The following is a 20,908-nucleotide window of genomic DNA, read 5'->3' as shown; positions in this document are numbered from 1 at the left end:
GTTTATCTTTTTTGTGTAGAGATAATCATGAATTGAAACACTCATGTAGATTACAAATTGTGATGTGAAGGAGATGGAGTTTGGATTGAAACATTTCCGGAGATAGTAAGCTCTAATGTGCTTTGCTATGCAGCCCACCCACTTTCGAGGCAACCAAACACTTTGGATTTTCAGCCTGTGGATCTAGTTAAGTTGCGTTAAAAATATGATACGTACTTGGTTGAAGTTGAATTAAACACTTGTAACAATAAATATAACACCGTGTAATACCAAAATAGACTAGACAATGAGCGGCTAGGTTAGACATAACATCACGAAAGGTCTTCATAGTAGAGAACCAACCTGTGGTTGGATGGTTAGGAGGGCAGTGGCACCCCCAGCCCACCAGAGTTCAAATCCCAGATTTGACACTTTGGTGTCTCATAAAGGCGGAATATTCTTCAGTGGGAGGCGACGTTCCCGTCGACAGCGAGGCGCTTGTGGTGACTTCGTCAATCTCAAGACCCGCCGGATCAGTTCTTCAACGCAGTCTCTTGGAGGTGCTCATAGGGGTAGGGTGTGCGTGTGTGCGTTCATAGGGGTGAGTGTGTGCGCGTATGTATGAGCGTCTTTGATTGTACTGTGTTTCGCAAAAAAAAAGGTCTTCATAGTAGGAGCTGCCAGATCAGCTGCAGACGTAGTGATCTAATGCTCCGATCTAATGCGCCGTTAACTTCAACTTCTTGTACTATCGCTGAATATATTTTTTTTGCAAAAATTCCGCCAATCTATTAATAATCATCAATAGCAGTACAATTATATCTAAAAATAATAAAAAAATACAAGTAGATCTTTGGACCATCTAGCGACAACTACAGATACTGACGCAAGCTAAAGGCGCGCCGCCTCGCCGCTCCATCAGCGAAGCCAGGCAAAACTTGTTGTAGTAGACAAATAGAAAGTTGTCGTGCTAAACCTTCAGAAGACTAACACACCAAAGAAATAACCGTCGTCAAAGATGACAACCGTAAATTGGAAGAGACTGATCTAAAATAACACCAACGAACATAAAAACCAACCAGATCCCATAAAATCAGCCGAACATACCACTCCTTGTGCATTTTTTAGATGGAATTGGCGGGTAGGCCTTTCGTTTGTTCGAGAGGTTCGGTTGCCCCATGCGGCTAACCAAGCTTGGGACATTGGAGTCGGGCGGTCAAAGTCAAGCGAAGTGCATCCCAACCGCCAACCGGATCCAATCCTCCAACCCGCTACCCTCCCTCCCACGACATGACCTCATCATCCCCAATTCCCCATTTTTATGGCCCACTGGAATATCGGCAATACGATGTAACAATAAATATATCCATCTCCGCTGATAAAAAGAAGAAAAAACATCCAGCTTCTAGCCTAGACTCTATAGAGAGAGAAGTAAAAAGCCGAATCCCTTGCGAGATTTCTGTACGCGAGGAGCAGTTGCTTTGCCTCTGCTTTGTTCTTCCTCCGTACTGTACCTCCTCTTCTCCATCGAGGAGAGAAGGCTGCTTCAAGGTTAGCTCTTCTCCATCTCCTGCTGTTCCCTTTCACCATTTTCACCCTCTCTTCTCTATTTCTTTTCCTGCGCGTTTGTGCTATGCAAATCGAGCTATCAAAGCATTTGTAGGGCTTCTTGGCTGGGCTTCCGCTGGCGATCTTTCCGATTCTAATTTTATGTGCTTTTTTTCTCCAGGTTCTACAGCTTGCAGGCACTTTCCTCACCCCCAATCGCTCCCGAAATTTCCCCTTCTCCGAGGTACCAAACCCTTGAGGGCGGCGGCGGCGCTGTCGATCGAGCCAAGAATCCCAAGATTTCATTTTTGACGAGCTAGACGTGCTCCTGGACGCGTTTCTTGGGAACCATATTTTGTTCCGGATCCGTGGAGGTCGACGATAACCTGGGTTCCTCTTTCACCGCCTAAAATTGTCTTGGCAAGGGTTTCTTGACTCTTCAGGGGTCGTTTTAGGCTTGTCAATCTGGGCCCGGACCCTGGGCCACGGCTGTGTTAGGGCTCTGCTGCTTGAATGGGGTCGGCGGGGGAAGTTGTGGAGATCAGCTCCGACGAGGAGGACGTTCCCATGGCCAGGAAGCCGCTTGACGACTGGCTTGGGAAGTTGTTGAATGATGAGGCTGATGAGATAAATGTGGATGATTTCTCTGATCTCATGGTGATGGGCGAGTTGTCCGCGCCACCCGTGCCGCCGCACAAGACGGCCAAGCCCGGTGTTTGCGCTGAGGATGATGACGATGATGATGAAGATTGTGTGGTTCTCGATGGTGACCCTGATAAGGTGATTACAGTCCGAGAGGAGAAGGGGGATGGGGGAGATAGCAGCTCGGATGAATTGCAGATAGTCGGGGGAAAAGGACCGGTATTTGTTTTCTTCCACTTCATCCATAGCAATGTGTTTTGTGCGTACCATAGAAACAGTACATTGTTATATTGGAGGGAATGCAAAGAGATGAAATGCTTTCTACCGTGTATGACCATGCTGTGCTGATTTTGTTTGATATCCATGTGCGGATTTGGATCGCGTTACAGATATTGTTTAGAGAGCTTATGTTAATTTAGTATTCACTGCTGTAGAACTTGCTTTTTTGATTAAGATACTACAAAAGGAAGGATGCATTATTGTACTTGAAACATGGAAGTAGTTTGCCTAACTACCATATATTAACCCTTGTCTGCTTGTTTGTATTGTCAAAAATAATGACGGCTTTAATTCATGTTAAAGTCGGCGATGATTATTACAATTTGCATGTAGGCTGTAGTAGCATTCCTCTACTATTTACCTGAACGATTTTCAATTCTTCTGCAGGTAGCATGCAGGGACTTCCCTCATTCGCGCCATTTATGTTCTAACTTGCCCTTCAATACTACTTTTCATGCGAAGCATTGTGGCATGGTAAGTAGCACGTTAACTACATGATGATGTTTGTGATATGATACAATGAAATCTAGCAGAGACGATATATATTTTAATTCTTTTCATTTTATTTTAAAATTGCAGTGTCACTGTTTTGTATGTGATGCTCCAGCTCCATGTAATTCTTGGGGTCAAGGTGTCTCGCTTGATGATCATTGCCATGCAACGGATAAGGAATCAAGGTGGAAACTGCTGAGGCAAGCATTCAAGTGCAAAAGTCTGCCAGCGTCTCATCCAGAACATCGCCAGAATGCCGTGTGCCCAACAATGCCATCACCCAGACATCAGGATATACAGTGTCAAGTCTCAGTTGCACAATCAGAACTACCTTTACTATCAAATATTAGTGGTTCTTCTTTTGCCAAAGGAACCCCTCTTAATGTTATGAACCAAAACCGACCAAGGCACACTTCAGTTAGAGTCTCACTGAATGTAGAACGAACTATAAGTACACAAAGAGGATCCCTTGAAACAAGGGCGAGGAGAATGACTAGCAATATCAGCACCTCTCAGAACACTCATTCACGTGGAAGTTTCAAAAGAGTAGGGACAGTCTCTCCAGGCCACACTATCCGAAATGCTAACCTATTTGGTTCTACTGCTTCAACCAGTATCCGGCCCTTGATGAACAAGGCATTGCCACATGTATCCCAGCCAGTTGAAGCTATACCAAGAACTAATACTCCACATGTATCTCAGCAAGTTCAAGCTATACAAAGAACTAATGCTTTCGGTGGTGCTGTTCATAAAAATGCCCCTCAGAGATCTCTCAGTGCACCAATAGTACAAGGTCAGCTGGCACCTTCTTGTCAGGTTACCTCGAATGGAGTGCATGGTATAGGAGCACAACTTCCACGGTGCACCTCGCTTATGACTCAGAGAACACAGTTCCTACCAGAGCAAGTAGTGGATGTTTCCACACAGAGCTGGCAAGACATACTTGCTAGTGTGGCATCCGAAATGGGGGTATTAGATGATTCTGAATACAATTCAAGTACTGCAGAGTTTCAGCAGCCTGTGAGGACTTCCTCCCAACCTCTGGATGCTGGTGCAAACCAAAGGGAGGAGGGTCTTCACAGGGAGTCTGTTGCGTCAACCTTAAACCTGATGACTTCTAATGGGCATGGGTTGCCTAGTGACATGACTGGTGCTGAGTCTGTTGCGTCAACCTTAAACCTGATGACTTCTAATGGGCATGGGTTGCCTAGTGACATGACTGGTGCTGATATTCAGGCAAATACTCCTGTGCAAACAACACAAACTTTGTACCATCTGAATTACGACAGCAGTCTTGGTCCACATGAAGCTCATCTCGATGGTGGTTTCGTAAGCCCCCCTGCAGACGAGTTATTGGCAGAAGCTGCTCATCACAGGGAATCTTCAGGGTTGGATTCCACGGGCCTTATATTTGACTTTGAGCTCGAAGATTGGACTTAAGCAGTGCAGTCTCACGGGCTTAGCATTTTAAGAATCTTGTGGACAATAAAACCGGTGATGGACCAGCTGGTCCGTAGGTTTCCTTCCCAGGAGAGGTGAAGATGTTCCTTGTACAGCATCTAGGTTCTGTCGTAGAAATATTATGTTTGATGAGTTATTGTTTATCTATCAGTCGCATAGGCCTTATGTTAGGCCTTAGATGCTTGTAGCAGTTATCGCCTTATCGCTTTGTAGAAGAGTAGAATTACAATTCCCTAGCTGTTGAGCATATTTATATGGGCCATATTCTAGTGCCAAAATTGCATCTTTATGTTACATCTTGTTGATTGCCTGCTGATTTTGTGAGGCATTTGGTTGTGCTTGATAATATTGTTTAGAAAAGTACCTCTTGAAAGATCTTCCTCGAGGAGTGAAGTTTGTGTTGTTAGTCTGTGCTCAAGGTATGGCGTGGTTATGTTTGGTCACGTGGCTGGGCGCAAATTTCAGTTTGGCGTGGCCAATAACCTTTGATGGCCGTTTGAGGCGCGTTGGCTGGGATTGCTTCTAAAGATGGATTGGCGGTGCGTGGCTGACTGGACGGGATTCCATGGGGTGCATTCTGGTTTGGTTTGGTTTGGTTTGGTTTGGTTTATGCACTAGGCTGATTTGGAGTCTCCCTGATGGCATGTACATTGCACTTGCACAGGAACAAGCTTAAATTGTGGGGAAATACTGCCTTCCCTGACAACACTGCATCGCTCGCTGATTTTATTCACTCAAAGAGTACCTCTGGATGCATACTTTCTACATTTAATACGAAACTTTATCACCGACGCTCACCATGTTTCAGTCCCATGGACTCCTAAGCAACAGCTGAGGACATGGTGCATTTCTCTAAACCTTTATTTCTTTTCCACACAATTTTCAGAATGCCTAACACAAGTATTTAGACAAGCGTGTATCAGATTGCCATGGTAGGCCGGTGCGCGCACCGATCGCTCTGCATTTTATGGCCGCCTGCAACATTAACAGAAAGCTCAGTGTACATCTCAGTTAGGATCATCGAAAGAATACAACTACTATTACTGTCTTTCGTGGCGTTTACATAGCAGATGGATTATTACCACTTGGCAGGCGAAAGGCAGCATCTTCTCGGGTGACATATCCCTGGATAGTCCTATTAAGAATCAATAGAGAAGAAACAGTAAAACTTCGATAGTCACTGTATGTTTGATAAGCAAAAATTACTGGCATTTATTCACTGCAATCTTCGTGCTCATTTGGCAAAAAATAATGAATAAAATACGCAATCTGGAATAGGTTAATATGCCTCTCACCATAAAGTACTGCTCCTATAAACGCGTCCCCACAACCAGTGGTGTCAACAAGCTCTGGGCTAGGAATTTTTTCTGCTGTTCCTATGAGCAATCTTCCAAATATAGTACTAGTAACAGTACCATGCCCTCTTGAAGAGAGTCCCATGAACTAAAATGATAAAATTGAAAATTGGAATACCAGTTAGTAAATTTCACAAGAATTTCGATCACACAAAAGAGTCAGTAAAAAACATTGATATTGTCAAATTTCCATACCTTGGATGATACACAAGTTGGCAGGTTGTCATCTTTAAGCACTTTCAGCCTCAAGGACTCGGCAACATTCTCTATATCTGCTGCATCTATTTCAGAACTATTGCCTGTTCAAGCACGTACCAGATGGCCAAAAAGTATATAAAACTGAGCTTGAGATCTCAAAGACAGCATTTACAAATCATGTAGATCTTTCCTGGTGTCTATCTTATAAAGAGAACGCATAAAACTGAGAAGTGAACACAAGGAATATTGCATCGAGACACAAGGTTCAATACTGATCACCTTCGCTCCTCTCAAGCATCATGCATCCATTTTCTCCAAGGGTTGCAATCATGAATCTCACATGAGGATATTGCACAAGGATCTCTACTAGTGCCGAGGGAATGCATGAGATGGATGTCCATTTCTTTAAAAAGAAGACACCACTGAAATTAGCGTGAAAAAACGAATGAAAGTGTACTAAAAGTATACAGCTGAAAGAAAAAGCAAATATTCATGTGCTATCATAACCTCACAATACCTCTGGAAATTTCCCCGAACAGACAATGTAACTCGCTAGGCCAAGCAAACTTTCGAGTTCAGCCTTTGTTCTTTCTGGTTCCGCATCAACCAGTATTGGAATCTTCATCAGATCAGCCTGTACACTTCTGGTATTTATCATGCAACATACTAAACTAGTATTTGTTTCTTTATACAGGTTTTATATAGCTCCACTGTAAAACACTAGTCATCTACAGAATTTTATTTTCAATCTTTTTAAGAGGAAGAAAAAAGTCCAGTGCTCGGTTCATCTTTTCCCCACATACTTTTTTGGGGTCATTTAAACCCCTAAACTACCATATCTCGAAGAACTTACCTCTGGGCCAGTTCTGCAAAGATAACATCGTGCCAGAAGTTTCTAAAAGAACTGAAAGAAAATCATACATGTAAGTTGAGGGATGAAGTATGTGGGTGTGTTTTCTTGTTCCAAAATATAACAATTTGCAATATGTGCAAAATAAAAGTAATTATGTCACTTTTTTTCCTGAAGTCATCAATGGTCACATTATTAAACAAAATGACGGTGTGCATAACCTTACATCACAGCCTACATACAGGAATTATTTTTCAGACTTTCTGAAACTTTTTAGCGTTACAGAATCTGGGCAGGCGGTATAGTGCTCAAGATATGATAGTTAAGGGGTATAGTTAGCTTGAAAGATGTTTTTCAGAAAATGGAAGCTGTTTGGGAAAAGTGAGCCAAACAACTAGTTTACAGAGGAAACATGAACTTTTTTACTTTAAACAATTAATTTCCTAATAGGGATGCACTTGGACTTTTGAAGATTTAAAAAGACATATATTATTTGTTTCGGTTTAAAAAGACATATATTATACTTATATAGTATCAGTGAATTATTGTTGCAGCAACTTGAATAATGAACTTACCTGCTTAGCAACAGCCAGTGCCATTTCATGTGAATATCCATCTAGGTATAACAAGTTTACATCTTGCAGTGCAGCTGACAGATTTGACATTGATAAATCATTAGGAACCATTGGAGGGGAGCCTGCCGTGATTATGCATGTACGAGTTTTACTACAAATGTAGAAAGTTATATAAGTATATATGACAAAGTAAATTGCAAAAGTTCAATCAGTCCCATAATCCTGGAAATGAAGATCAACAGCTTCAGCCACGTTGAAACTGATTCAGAAGCCAGTAAAATAATGAAATGTGGATACAACAGGATAATTTGTTATGCATAGTGTCAGGTGATGGGCAGAAAATAATTTCCATGTATTTTCTTAACTGCATATATTCCTGTTGTCTGATTTAAATATGCAGTATCTGCGAACAACAAAACGAACTCTGTGGAGGCCTTTCACTAGCGATGGAATTAAGATAAATAGGAAACTATTCTTCAATAAATTTGTCTACATGTACTGACACAGAGTAGACAAATGACCAGCAAATCCACTCAGGTATGCAAGCTGTGGCTTTCTTGACTGCTTAACGTACCTATATGTAACTACATGAACATGAAGCTAAGTGCTAGTAGTTGGCTTTAAATAGTGATGATAAAGAGAAGATATACTCTCACGTTTTCTTATCAATAATGACATAGACAAATGTTGTGTTTCCACCATCAGCGATCTGCAAAGCAGAATGCGAGAAATAATATGAGTTGTAAAAGACGAAGGATAGTCCAATAGGATATTTTACTATGGAATTCACATTCATCTCTCATCTGTTAATGCTTTTTGTTTGCGAAAACTCATTTGTTAATGTTGACGTAATATCTCAGACAAAACTTACCAAGAAGGTGGTTTAAGAGATGCAATTCACGATATGCATTTTATTTTGTTGAACACAAGAACAAGCCATCTATACTAAGTACTCCCTCCGTTCCGATTTAATCAACGTGAGGGAGACAAGACTAATGAATAAATAACTTTTTGATTAAAGTCAATTAAATCTGAACAGAGGAAGTATTAGAGATATTCTGCACATATTATATTACTAGAAATATTATTGAGCTGGCCTTACCGCTGTTTTCTATTCCTGTTAGTAGTACCCAGGTCAGTATTTCAGTTAACTTTCACTGTTCAGACATAAATTCAATGGTTCTGAAAGGGGAAGTTGCTATCTTCCTGGCGGCAGCCACAGATATATGGGCCCCGAAAACACAATGCTACCAATCTTAATGTTTCTTTCGTGGGAATAGTTGTTGTGCCTATGACTGCATCCTTACTTGCATGCAATGCACATGATCGCCAAAGATGCAGAAAGTATTATTCATGGCCCAAAGCCTTACTATAACATGCGACACATCGATTCCAGCTTCCTGGAGTTCCAAAAGAACAGTTCCTCCGATTTCATCGCTAGCCACCTGAAAAGACATCTTAAGTGAGCGAAACGCGTCTCGTGGAACATCAGTTGAGGAAAGTTCAGCAAAGTTTTCCCATCTTAATGGAATACTCATAGTGTCAAATCAGTCGATGCGCCACCACAACAGCAGGTCGAGCAACTACGGACCTTTGAGATGAGCCTCGTGTTGAGGCCCAGACGAGCAGCGCCCGTCAGCGCGTTCCCGGCATTCCCGCCGCCCGATATCTGTGCACACCAAGAAACCAGCAGGGAGCAAAGCAAATGGTCACTGCAAAATATGCCGCAAATTCACTAATTCAGCTCATACAAAGGGGGAACCGGCCCAAATTTCGTGGTGCTACTCTGCAAATGGGGCACTGTCTGGTGTTCCCTGTTTCTAGCTTCTTGATCAAGGACTACATGGTTACCGAGTAAAAAGAAGGACATGGTTACCTGCAGTTCTCCGCTGCGGATCTTGTCGTCGGGCCGCGGGTACGCGTCCACGGTGGCCAGGTAGTCCAGCGTCACCAGCCCGCACCCCAGCTGCAAAAAGCAACTCACGACCGATCGATCAGGCCAGGAAAACGAGCAAAGCACATGAGCACTGGTCAGTGAGGAGTGAGGTGGTTAGTGTATGAGGTGAAGTATCGCACCACGACGCAGTTTGCGGCGAGGGCGGAGACGGGGGCACCGCGCGGCGCCGCGGCGGGCGTGCTGGCACCGCCACCACGGGCAACGTTAGGTACGGAGGAGCAGAGGAATCCGCGGCGGCGGGGCGGCGCGGATAGGATGGGAGGGTACGGGGTCGGCGAGTAGTGGAGGAGCTGCATGGTGGGGCCACGGGCTGGCCGCCGGCGGGATGTGGACGGAGAGCGACTGAGCGAGAGCCGGGACCAAGATGGTTGCGGCGTCGCGGAAGTGGGCGGACTTTAGCAGCTGGTGAGGTGATGGGTCCAAGCTTGCCTCGGATTTTTGTCATGGTGCACTGCCGAGTATACTTGGGAAAGTGGTTTGTTCCCTTGTGTGCGTGTGGGATTCAGCTTGCGATCACAGGTTCCATGGCCGCTCGAGCTGTTCGAATGATCGGAGTTTAAGTTTTGCTCGAGCGCTAGGAGTGAGAAATGAACGTGAGCCGGTATCCTTGAGCCTTCAGGCAAACGATTTGTGTGGGATAAGATAGTTATGAAACTTTGACCATGAGCACGTATTGTTTGTTGACCGTAACTCGTGAACCCAGTTACCATATGGAGCACATTCATTCTATATCTATGAAGAATATATGTTTCTTTCTCTCGTTTGATGGAGCCTTTGTGTTGAAAATATATATCTGCTGTTGTTTGTTGACCATAACTCATGTACATACAACCCATCATTGGCTAACTCTAGAATTTTATTGTACATTTTTTTCTTTCAAAGTTTCAAAGTTAGCCAATTATAAGTGTTTGAAAATAAATGGCTACATGTAGCTTGACCCTCCATTTTGAGTTTTCGCTTTTGACGCAGCTTATAAAAAAATGTGGTGCAAAAGTAAGATTGCTGCCTTTTCTTAAACAGTGAACAAAAAAATATCGATTTTCAGCGAAACATTAGGTGCGCACATAGAGTATGGAGTTATACATGGGAAATTACTTTCTTGATTTGACATTTTAAATTATTTTTTTATAAAAGGAGCATAAGCACTCAAGATCAAAAGATGGATTTCCGAACATCGAACGCCGGTGTTTTGGCTCTAGATGCATATCCTCATTTTATTTGAAATGCATTTTCAATATATTTAAAATCTTTAAAAAATCAAAATAAAATGTCCGTGTGCATCTCCACATCCTATCCTATCTTCTCACAAAGTTGTTTTAGCAAATTAGATAAAGAAAACATATAAGATCAAAAGGGGATATTTGGTGTTTTCTTCAAAATAAACTTTAGAAGAGCTTACGATAAACCCAAATACTCCTTCGGTACCCAATTAGATGTCACGGATTTGTTTAGATTTACATATACTTGTATAATAATACACGTTTAGATGGAATCTGCGATATAGAGGGAGTAGATGTTTTTGCAGCAGACTTTACATATGAAATGATATGTACATAAGTGGCATGAATGCATCGCACGTTTTGTTTAGCGAGATAGTGAGAACCCCCTCTCTCTAATGTTTTTAACACTAGGGCGTGTTTGGTAGGGTGAGGCAACCCAGAAAATCTGTCATCATCCCACTTTTACCATATGAGATAGTGTTTGTTAGGTCGGGCCATTGGACAGAGCTAAGCCCATCTCATACAAATAAGGGCTCCTGGCCAGGTTGTGAAGCTCAAATAGAGCTTCACAACCCAACTCAGCTTAGCCCCCCTACAAAAATATATATGTTGACTCTTCTTATTACGCAAAAGCATCCCCAGAATCTTCAGCTCCTCGTTTTATTCAGTTATGAAATGGCTCATTTCAATGGAGATTTATAGCATCAAAAGTGGATAATCAAGTTGGTTGACTCATCCGACATCTTGCTGACTCATCCCACATCTAGACCCGAAAGGTGCGTTCATTTTACGGTGTGTTGATGATACAAATCAGATTATTTCTGATTCATGGAATATGATCTGGAGAAACTTGTGTTTATTAAAAATAATTATGCTTATTTCAATAACTATATCTAGAGTTAGTTTTAGAAAAATAAAGTGAGATTTTCTGTTTTGTAAAGCAAAGAATGAAGAGAATTAGTGCAAACAACTATTTGGTTACAAGAGTTATTCTCTAGCTTTCATTTTTTATATCGTAATTACTACTATATTATGCGAGATAGTGGTTACATTCATACTGAATTAAATCAGTGAGAAATCCAGGTATTACATCAAAGCGAATAAAATCTAAAGTGCCTAGAACTTCTTTGGCACACCTAGTCGCCGCATTGTTTGCATCACGTCCAATAAAAGAAGAGCTCTTTTACGGTGATTGGCACGGAACCTTGGTTCCGTCTAATCGAATCTAGGTTCCGTCTAATTTAATTTTTCGTGACCGTTGATTAAATTGGTAATAATTTTTGTGTAACTTCTATAATGCTTCAACAGTTCTAAACGATCGTTTTAGAAGTCAATTCGTCATATCAAAATCCGATAAAAGAAACTCCTCGTCCTTAGCCTATGAAAAGAAGGCCACGATGCTTGTACCGTGATTGATAAAACTAGAAGGCCATGATACTCTTGATGACTCACGAGCGTCCGCCGCCGCCCCTCCCCCGTTGCGGGGATCGCTGGAGAGTCACCTCCCCATCCTCTCCGTCACAGCCCCCTCCCTCCTTCATGGGATCGCCGGCGAGAAACTGGGCATCGGCGGCAGGCTGCGCCACCATGTACGACCACCAGGAGCATCCGCTGTGCGCCTAAGTGAGCACCATGCTCGATCAGCTCACGCATACTCCCTCCGTCCACAAATAAGTGCACATCTAACTTTCTAAGAAATCCACAAATAAGTGTACATCTAGACATCTTGGTATATTTTTTACGTTTAGACCCCTAGTGCATGCCTTGATTTCAACCCCATTAATCATTTTTTGGTTTCTCAATGTTGTTTTATTGGTTACTAGCATGCACAACATTTATTAGCGCTTAAATCAAAGCATCTTTTTAATTAATGAGCAGATTGATTGAAAGAATGAGGATTTTTTTTACAAAAAAATTAAGGTCTCTTGGAAACCGCGCGCGTCCACTTATTTGTGGACGGAGGGAGTAACTGAGATCTTGATTGTTTTCTCATGCATAGCTGGTGCGCTAAGGTTACAGCAGTCAGGCGCCCCAAGGATGTAGCTGACCAATCTAACTTTCTGCCTGGTTTGCGCAAAACATGGGACCTGGTTACTGGTTATTCTTTTAGATCTAATATTTGATAATCCAGATTAGGCTAAGTCATTCTGGACTGTTTGATTAGTAGGGGATCGATTCTGTATTATTTCTACTATAATATTAGTAGTTCTTCCTGGCCTGAGCAAAGATACAAGAGTAAAGATTAAAGCCTAATAAACAGCCATTCAACATTATCCCCGTTCTTTGCCGTAGAAATTAGAGCAAGATATACAGTTGAAAATTCAGGCTAAACCTGTCTTGCTTTGTTGTGCTATGCATAGACACCAAATCTACTGGCAAGTTATCAGTACCACTTTGATATAACTGCAGTAAGATATTTTGAGGTAACCTTCCTTAGCTCTCCAAGAAGAACGTGCCAGACAATTTAGAAGTGTTATGTCACAGGCTCCGCTCTTACAATAAAAGGGGAAAGGGTGCTAGAGAGCCTAAAAATAAACTTAACGAGAGTCTTTTCGACATAGGGCATAACTGGTATAGTAATAAGATGAGACAATCAGGTACTCCTTCCATTTCTTGACATCCAATGGACACCAGAACCAATGATTTTCAGTACACGTGCTAGTGGACTAAGTTCCAGCTTCACAGCACACATTGTAAAACAATCAATACTCTCAATTCAATGATCGGAAAATAGACCAATGTGAGAAAGTACTGCACGACGGTTGCGGTAGAAAGAGCTGTACTCATGAACCTTACATACACATTTTATAAAAGACTACAGCATCTTCAACCGTATTGGCCCACGAAATGCATTGAATAGCGATGATTGACAATAATTCATCGCAAATCATCCCTAGTTCATCCTCAATTTTTTTTTCTGTACACATTATCATCCAGCTAGCTCACCAACTGTCATATTTTGCTCAACTGAAGAAAGGATTCTTCATGATGCCCTTCTTGCACCAATTGTATTCTTAAAAACGAACTGAAAATGAATGCTTCTCTTCGACCCTCATATCCATATCCATCCTAGCAAGCTTCTTCATAAACTCCACCATAGCTGCTAGGAACAACAATGAATTAAGAACTAAGAAAGTTAACTTTTGGATTATTGGAGGAACAATTCAAACTCAAGAACTAGTTGTTTCCAACCCAACTAACGGGAGATCAGATGATTTCGTTCTACTAAGCCTCTCACCATCAGCTTAAAATCATCATAATCATCAATGTGTCAACCTCTGCAGCTATTGTTGCTGTCAAGCAAAGAGAGCCTATTATGCACTGACGTCATGTTCTGCCCCATCTTGGTCCTGGCAGACTTGGAAGTACCTGCTAGCGTCCCTCTCTGAAACATCAAGCAACCACCCAAGGTAGAGTTATCATTGTGCGAGTAAACACCACTTAATTAGTAATTTTATCACGAAATCTGATCTGGTCTAGTAGTAAGTACGTAGTAGCCACTAGTCAATTCATTGAAGACGAAGCAAAATCTTGTTTGTCGAATTAGCATTTTCTTAGCGTGTGTAAATACAAGCTAGACCTGTAAGGCCAGCGTTAGGCCGGCGCAGACATTCTGATGAGGACAGGGTCGCCGTGCTCCTGGCTGAGGCCGTAGCTGAGCTTCTTGAGCCGTGACATGATCTTGGCGAAGTGGAGAGCCTCCTGCCGCCCGTCGCGCTTCACCAACTATATCCCTGCCTCCCCTGACTTCCGCTGCTCAGGCGAGCCTTCCGTCGAACACGTCATGGGCACGGAGCGCAGAGGTCCGGGAATTGGGGAATCGAGATGAAGTAGCACCACCCAGGTTCCCCGCCGCCGATCCTGGATATAGCCCCGATCCCGGCAATCCCGACGCCCCTCGTCCTTCCTCGCCTAGCGCAGGCGCACGACTTCGTGGTTCCGCGACGACAGCCATGTGGGAGACAGCCGCGTCGGTCATCGAGAGTTCATCGATAGGGTCGCTCGCCCGCAAGATTGGAATTACAATGTGAGCTGGCTGGTGGAGAGTGACTGATCGCCGGAGAGAGGATTCCGTCGGAACCAGACTACCACAGATGATGAAGAGGGGCCAGTTCAAAAAAATACAAGATGATGAACAGGGAGAGTGGATATAGTCAATTGCTTTAAGATTCGTGTTGTTTCATCGGAGGTTTCGGCCGATCAAAAGGACGCTTATTTTTTATAATTTTCGTGAAATATATCTAAGGTTCCGGTCCCACATTTTTGGTTCCGTCAGATTGGTTCCGTCTATTTACCACCATTAGATCGAGGTGGATGAACGGTTATTAAAAATGCCAACCACTCTAAACCTTGTAATAAAAGAAACTTGACTCCTTTTATATACTTGGGTGTCTCTATTTATTATACTCCCTCCGGTTCAAAATAATTACCTAAAAATAGATATATCTACACACTAAAACATGTTTATATCTATTTTTGGACAAATATTTTGAACCAGAGGAAGTTTAATATTTTAATTAAAGAATGGAAGCAGGACGAGGACCGAGGTGGAAGTTTCTGTCATACGAAAATCATCTTGTTTTTATAAATTCTATTTTTACTTACTTTTCATGTTCATATTATCTTTTCTAGAAACATGATAAGAAAAAGACTACAGCGTTATAGTGTTTTTTTGCAAAGGAACCAACTTAAAACAAAATGCTGATGACTTGATGGAATATTGTACTTACACAGAAATAATATTGTACTCCATCCATTAAAGAATGTCGTTTTTTTCTAAATTTGGATATATTTTTTGACGGTGCTTCTAAATTTGGATGTATTTGAAAAAGTTCAATAATTGAAATTATCGAGAGCTCCGTATTTTTAGAATGAAATTTTCCAAAAAAAAAAGGTGCTTCAGATTTGAGAGTTCAAAAAATGACGGCAATTATGTTTTTTTTAGCGAACAAGAAATCAATTCAGCGAATGGGGTTTTCCCTTATCATTCTCCTATATCTAAAATGGGCCGAGAAACTCTCATACAAGCCCAGCCCAGCCCAGTAGCACCCAAATCCTCCCACGCTGGACCTATAAAGTACAACCATGCCCAAACCCACCAAACCCTAGCTTCCCCCACACCGTCCGCCCTACTCCCGCCGCCGCCGACGCGCGAAGCAAAGCAGGATGCCGGCCGGCCATGGTCTGCGGTCGCGGACGCGCGACCTGTTCGCGCGCGGGTTCAGGAAGAAGGGTTACATCCCGCTCACTACCTACCTGCGCACCTACAAGGTCGGGGAGCACGTCGACGTCAAGGTGAACGGCGCCGTACACAAGGGCATGCCGCACAAGTTCTACCACGGCCGTACCGGACGCGTGTGGAACGTCACCAAGCGCGCCATCGGCGTCGAGATCAACAAGCAGGTAAAGATCGATCCCCCCTTTCTGCCCTCCTGGTTGTGCTTGTACCACTGCCTTGGTTCCTTGCGACTGAAGGTCCATGATCGGGAGGAGCTTGCTTCAGAATGATGACGCGGTTGAGCTGACTCCCATTTGTAGAATCGTTGCGACTTGCGTTTGATTGATCTTTGCAAGTGCGCTTTTGATTTCGTAGTAGCCGTAATAGGACTTTATCGCCTCTCATTAGTAGATTCCTCATCAGCTGCGTAGATCCGAAGTATTGATTAGATGATTTGTGGTGGCAGTATCTGCGCGGATGAAATTTTGGCTGATTTTGTTACATTTTAGTAAGGTCAAGTTTTAACCGGGAGGTTTGTAGAGGACGTGTGTCACTAATATAAGATCACAGTATTTCTTGTACATTCTCTCAAAATGTTTAGTTGCTTTCATTGCATATAACAAGTAAATTAGGATGTAACCAGTTTAATATTCTCTATTGATGTATTTGTACAATACTAGGCTTCATTGATTGACTGCCTGTGTGCTTTGAAACTGTTGAAACATCTACTGCATGCACCATATTGCTAAATCGGCTTTACATGGATAAGCTTGTGTAGTGTTCAATACTACCTTACAAGCTGGCTGATAAGACTACTGATAGTCAGACATTTGCTTGTTGGCACAATTAAGATTGGTACCACGCTTTGCATACGAATTCTCTATGGTCCTATATATTTGACTTCAGAGCCTGTTATCTCGTGTCTGATGTACTACTGTCGTAGTTAGTTCGATTTCTAGTTCATATACTTAGTATAATTATATAAAGGTATACATATTCCAAATTGTTTATCATTCCAAATAAACCGTCAGTTATTTGCCAATAAAAATAGTTTAATTCTTTGATTTAATAGTAACTGCATTAGAAAATCTGTTCTTTTGGATCGAGCTTGAAATGTTTTCAGTCTTTCCTTTATATCTTATGTTTATATTGCGTTCTGTAGTTCAATCAAAGTGAACCAAAAACTTGCTTTATGCAGTGAAGTTCAGAACTAATGTATTTACTGGTCCATTTATGTCAGGTTGGAAACCGCATTATCAAGAAAAGAATCCATGTCCGTGTCGAACATGTGCAGCCATCCAGGTGCGCTGAGGAGTTCCGCCTGAGGATTGCCCAGAACGACAAACTCAAGGCAGAGGCCAAGGCACGTGGTGAGGTTATCAGCACCAAGAGGCAGCCGCTGGGCCCCAAACCCGGCTTCATGGTCGAGGGTACTACGATTGAGACGGTCACTCCCATTCCCTACGATGTGGTCAATGATCTCAAGGGTGGTTACTAGGATGTTTGATCTATCTGCCTGCATGCCAGTTCGATCAATATCCATGTTGCTCTTGTGAGTAGGATTTGCTCTCTGAGCAGTAGTCTGGGTCTTAATTCCTGTCAAGAAGATTCTCCGGTGTAGGTCTCTATCCTGAGTTTTGCAGAAATGCTATACTGTGCTATTTCCTTAAGAATGATGATGATGTGCTCTGTTGAACTATAGTTACATTGCGAACCTTAAAAGATGCTCTTTCTGTACTAGTGAGTTACTGTGATGAGTTGCTGGCTTTCGGTGCTGTCAGCTATCTGACTGATCTATTTACTTGTAGTGCATTCTGCTTGTGCATTAGTTGCATCATATCTTTTGTATTGCTTCCATGCACGTTGTTCAATTGTTGGCTCATATCACAAATTGTTATTTCTGGCCTTGTCGAGAGGCGGCTGAGAGAAAGTGGAACTGACCTGCCGTTGCTCTGTAACAACAATGTAAGCAGAGGGTGCTCAAGAAAAGTTGTCACTCTTAAGCCATTCTCTCCCTGTAACAAAAAAAAAGATGTTGCTTTAGCAGGTTCTCTGCCAACCAACCATCCTCGAGATTAATTTGATGCTGCGACTAGTCTGCTATCAAGTGTTATGTGTTGTCACATCTCACTTTCAATGCAAGAACCACACCTCGCAAAGACAAAGATAAGCGGTGAAAGGGGTCACCCCAGCGAAGGCCTCTCCCATGCCAGATTAGCCTACCAGGCATCCGTTGAGAAGCACCCCGAAGTTGAGGTGCAATGCAAGGCATCCCCATGTTCTTGGACTTGGATAGAATTGTACACTGCTGTATAAGGTTTAGGAGATAACCCCAGCCAATCAAGGAAACACCTTGATGTTAATTTTGAGAAGAAAGGTTGGTTTGTTGGTGAGTTCAACCTGCTTGGCGAAGTTAAGAATGTATCGTGGATGCTTCTTTCATAATGAAAGCACTTGGTGAATGAGACAGAAGGTCATTCATAGGAGGAGCAAGTCCAGACTCCAGAGCCAATCATTTTGGCAACAGTCTTCGATGGTGTTGATCATACTTATTGGGAGGAAGCGAGAGAACAATTTGGACCCCTCTTTCTTAGGGACGAGTAGAAATAATTGTTTTCAAATGGATCAGTAGTGATACAAACTAATGGTGAACATAGATTCAAAATTCATAGTTATATTTTCAAATAGATCAATGCCATCGCTTGAAATTATTGTTTGTTCAACCGAGTTATATGCTGAACTAGATCTAAATACTACAAATGACTTAGAATCTTCTTTAGTACTCCGTGCCCAAAACCTTGTGTAGTTTTCTCTCTACGTGTATTTCTTAATTTTCGTGCAAAAAACTATACACCTTATATCTAGAAACGGGGGAGTATATAATATTCAGTTAACACGCCCATGCTAATCCATGTACTGACCACTAGCGTTACTTAACTTCGTATTCAATATTCAAGAGGCTACAAGACAAAAAAAATTGCAGTCTTCCGGGGTAATAAGATACATAAAGGGCAGCCGGCTTCTTATGATGGGGATCTTTTTATTTTTTGAGACGGCAGCAGGCGAGGATCACATCATCATACAAACGATTTCATGCTAATGAACCTGTATTCGGCAAACAATGGTATATAAAATGTAACAAATCAGACGTGTCTGTCGACTCTCAATAAAAAAAATTTAAACGAGAAATTAAAGACATTTAGGGGAATCACTTCGTCAGCTGGTCTAGGCATATGTTAAACTTTCAGTACTCCATCCGTCCATAAAAGGATATCGGAGGTTCAAATTTAGACTGAAAAGCATCTAGAGACATTCAAATTTAGACAGACTTTCGATATCCTTTTATAGACAGAGACAATAGTATAATTCCAAGCAAAAATAGGTGCTTCCTTATTGGTGCGACATGCCGTAGCATCTCAATAGTTGAGATTCCATGTAAGGATAGAAATCGTACGTGTTGACAATATATAGAGAGCTTTTCAGTTGTACATATTCACACCCTGAGCTGCTCCAGCTTGTTGGTGGCCAGTGCGGCCAAGGAAGGGCGATGAAGGGAAGCCAGAGTCATGAGTTCGAGACTGATGTCCCAGCCTCTGAGCTATGGGAAGTATATGGCACGCTTCGTGTGGGAGAGTTGGTGCCTGAATTGCTTCCGCACATCTTCGCAAAGGCTGAGCTCGCCAGTGGAGATGGTGATGTCGGCACAATTTGGCGGCTGACATTTGCTCCAGGTGAGATTCTGAGACCAATATTGAATACTACTCAAGCTGGTGGATGTATATTTATATGCAATAACAGTTTGCTTCTTGCTAGGCATTCCTGGGCTAGAGACCTACACGGAGAAACTTACCAAAGTTGACAATGAAAACTACATCAAGGAAGCAGAGTCAATCGACGGAGACATTATGAAGCTCGGGTTCCTCTACTACATGGTCAGGTGTGAGATCATTGGGAAAGGGCTCACGTCTTCGGTGATAAGATCAACTATTGAGTATGAGATCGATGATGGCCATCCCGAGCTTGAAGCTATGGTCAGTACTGCAATTTTGGCTGCAGTGGCTGAATCTTTGTCAGGCTATATCAAGATGGAGAAGATGGCTCACAGTAGTTCTTGAAATTGCTACCTTGCAGCAAAATGTATCTGTACTTTCATGTGAAATAAATGCGTGGTTCAAAATGCATTCATACTTTGTGAAGCGAATTTGAGAATCAGATCAGACAAGCTCTCTCAGACAAATGTTGGAACACGCTAATTCGGATAGTGTGGTGTAAGTTAACTCTACAAGAATTCAAACTTTTTATTCAATTGAATGTACCGAAAATTTTATGCAAATATCAGAACTGATGGAGGAGTAATATATTTCGATATATTCATCACGAATTACGTCCTTTCAGGCTATAGAGCGAGTTCAAAATCCCCTGAGCCGTACGCGGCACAAAGGATATCTGCATAAAGATAAAGTAGTTGTATTACATAGATAGTAAGTTAACTTTACTGGAATATACCACAACTACTTTTATTAATAGTGCCCAGGTCTTATAGTCAAGACCTTAAATTCCAGTAGTCCAAAGTCCCTCGAGTCGTGGCAGCGACTTACGAGGTCAGTCTGATACGGTCGATAAAGTAGCCGTATTCCATAGGTATGGTGGGAGAGGGCAATAATGATTGTGTGACATGTCAGAGTTCTCACGGAGAATAAAACCATGACTCCATTTAAGAAATGGAAAAGGAAAAGTTTGAAAGTCTCCTGCGCTTACAGAAGTCCATGTGACAATACTCAAGAAGCACAAGCTTGGACAAAAAAACTGAGACCATCAGGTTCTTTCTCTTAAATGTACCTAGATAATCACATGTTTATTTGCGAAAATCCGTTTTTGTGTGTACTTACAAGGTGTTTGATGAAAATTCCAACTAATATCACTGTGTGTACTATTTAAGGAGAATCAGATGGAGCTGTAAATTAGTGTGCTATGAATAAATAATAGGGGGAAAATTACCTACAATAATACCTACTTTGCTGTGAAATTTGGTATTTTCTAATTCTTATTGATCTATTGGTGCAAGGTTTCCATTTCTCTTTAATTTTTTTTGAACATGTGTGTTACGGAATAAGAAGAATATGAAGTTCTATAA

At 42.1% G+C, this 20,908-nt stretch overlaps 4 protein-coding genes across 4 annotated transcripts; 3 read left to right on the top strand and 1 right to left on the bottom strand.

Annotated features, from left to right (window-relative positions):
• The first annotated feature begins 1,323 nt into the window (after positions 1-1,323).
• Positions 1,324-4,695, top strand: LOC124705370. The gene is made up of 4 exons (XM_047237102.1): positions 1,324-1,530; positions 1,709-2,388; positions 2,836-2,922; positions 3,028-4,695. Exons 2-4 carry the CDS (start codon positions 2,041-2,043, stop codon positions 4,378-4,380), a joined length of 1,788 nt encoding a protein of 595 aa, XP_047093058.1. The 5' UTR covers positions 1,324-1,530; positions 1,709-2,040; the 3' UTR covers positions 4,381-4,695.
• Positions 4,696-5,048: 353 nt separating this feature from the next.
• On the bottom strand, positions 5,049-9,632 carry LOC124647452 (ketohexokinase-like). Its single transcript, XM_047187398.1, has 12 exons — positions 9,456-9,632; positions 9,256-9,345; positions 8,971-9,048; positions 8,750-8,824; positions 8,036-8,088; positions 7,380-7,530; positions 6,472-6,588; positions 6,234-6,357; positions 5,952-6,055; positions 5,697-5,844; positions 5,484-5,536; positions 5,049-5,376 (listed from the first exon to the last, which is right to left on the bottom strand). Exons 1-12 carry the CDS (start codon positions 9,630-9,632, stop codon positions 5,293-5,295), a joined length of 1,254 nt encoding a protein of 417 aa, XP_047043354.1. The 3' UTR covers positions 5,049-5,292.
• A 6,048-nt stretch (positions 9,633-15,680) lies between these two features.
• Positions 15,681-17,531, top strand: LOC124705366 (60S ribosomal protein L21-2). The gene is made up of 2 exons (XM_047237097.1): positions 15,681-15,959; positions 17,015-17,531. Exons 1-2 carry the CDS (start codon positions 15,723-15,725, stop codon positions 17,270-17,272), a joined length of 495 nt encoding a protein of 164 aa, XP_047093053.1. The 5' UTR covers positions 15,681-15,722; the 3' UTR covers positions 17,273-17,531.
• Positions 17,532-19,321: 1,790 nt separating this feature from the next.
• Positions 19,322-19,924, top strand: LOC124706490 (norbelladine synthase-like). Its single transcript, XM_047238154.1, has 2 exons — positions 19,322-19,505; positions 19,588-19,924. The coding sequence occupies exons 1-2, from the start codon at positions 19,322-19,324 to the stop codon at positions 19,887-19,889; spliced, it is 486 nt and encodes a 161-aa protein (XP_047094110.1). The 3' UTR covers positions 19,890-19,924.
• The last annotated feature ends 984 nt before the right edge of the window (positions 19,925-20,908 follow it).

The sequence above is a fragment of the Lolium rigidum genome, chromosome 4 (assembly GCF_022539505.1).
Source record: "Lolium rigidum isolate FL_2022 chromosome 4, APGP_CSIRO_Lrig_0.1, whole genome shotgun sequence".
NCBI classification, from domain to species: domain Eukaryota; kingdom Viridiplantae; phylum Streptophyta; class Magnoliopsida; order Poales; family Poaceae; genus Lolium; species Lolium rigidum.
Note: the sequence above shows the minus strand (reverse complement) of the source record. Positions and strands in the feature narration are given on the sequence as shown.

Coding starts and splice junctions, on each gene's coding strand:
- LOC124705366 (XM_047237097.1), top strand. CDS start 15,723: ATGCCGGCCGGCCATGGTCTGCGGTCGCGGACGCGCGACCTGTTCGCG. Junction 15,960..17,014: donor GCGTCGAGATCAACAAGCAG/GTAAAGATCGAT, acceptor CATTTATGTCAG/GTTGGAAACCGCATTATCAA.
- LOC124647452 (XM_047187398.1), bottom strand. CDS start 9,632: ATGCAGCTCCTCCACTACTCGCCGACCCCGTACCCTCCCATCCTATCC. Junction 8,089..8,749: donor TCGATGTGTCGCATGTTATA/GTAAGGCTTTGG, acceptor TCTGCTTTGCAG/ATCGCTGATGGTGGAAACAC. Junction 6,358..6,471: donor GTTCGGGGAAATTTCCAGAG/GTATTGTGAGGT, acceptor TTCTTTTTAAAG/AAATGGACATCCATCTCATG.
- LOC124705370 (XM_047237102.1), top strand. CDS start 2,041: ATGGGGTCGGCGGGGGAAGTTGTGGAGATCAGCTCCGACGAGGAGGAC. Junction 2,389..2,835: donor TAGTCGGGGGAAAAGGACCG/GTATTTGTTTTC, acceptor ATTCTTCTGCAG/GTAGCATGCAGGGACTTCCC. Junction 2,923..3,027: donor ATGCGAAGCATTGTGGCATG/GTAAGTAGCACG, acceptor TTAAAATTGCAG/TGTCACTGTTTTGTATGTGA.
- LOC124706490 (XM_047238154.1), top strand. CDS start 19,322: ATGAAGGGAAGCCAGAGTCATGAGTTCGAGACTGATGTCCCAGCCTCT. Junction 19,506..19,587: donor GCGGCTGACATTTGCTCCAG/GTGAGATTCTGA, acceptor GCTTCTTGCTAG/GCATTCCTGGGCTAGAGACC.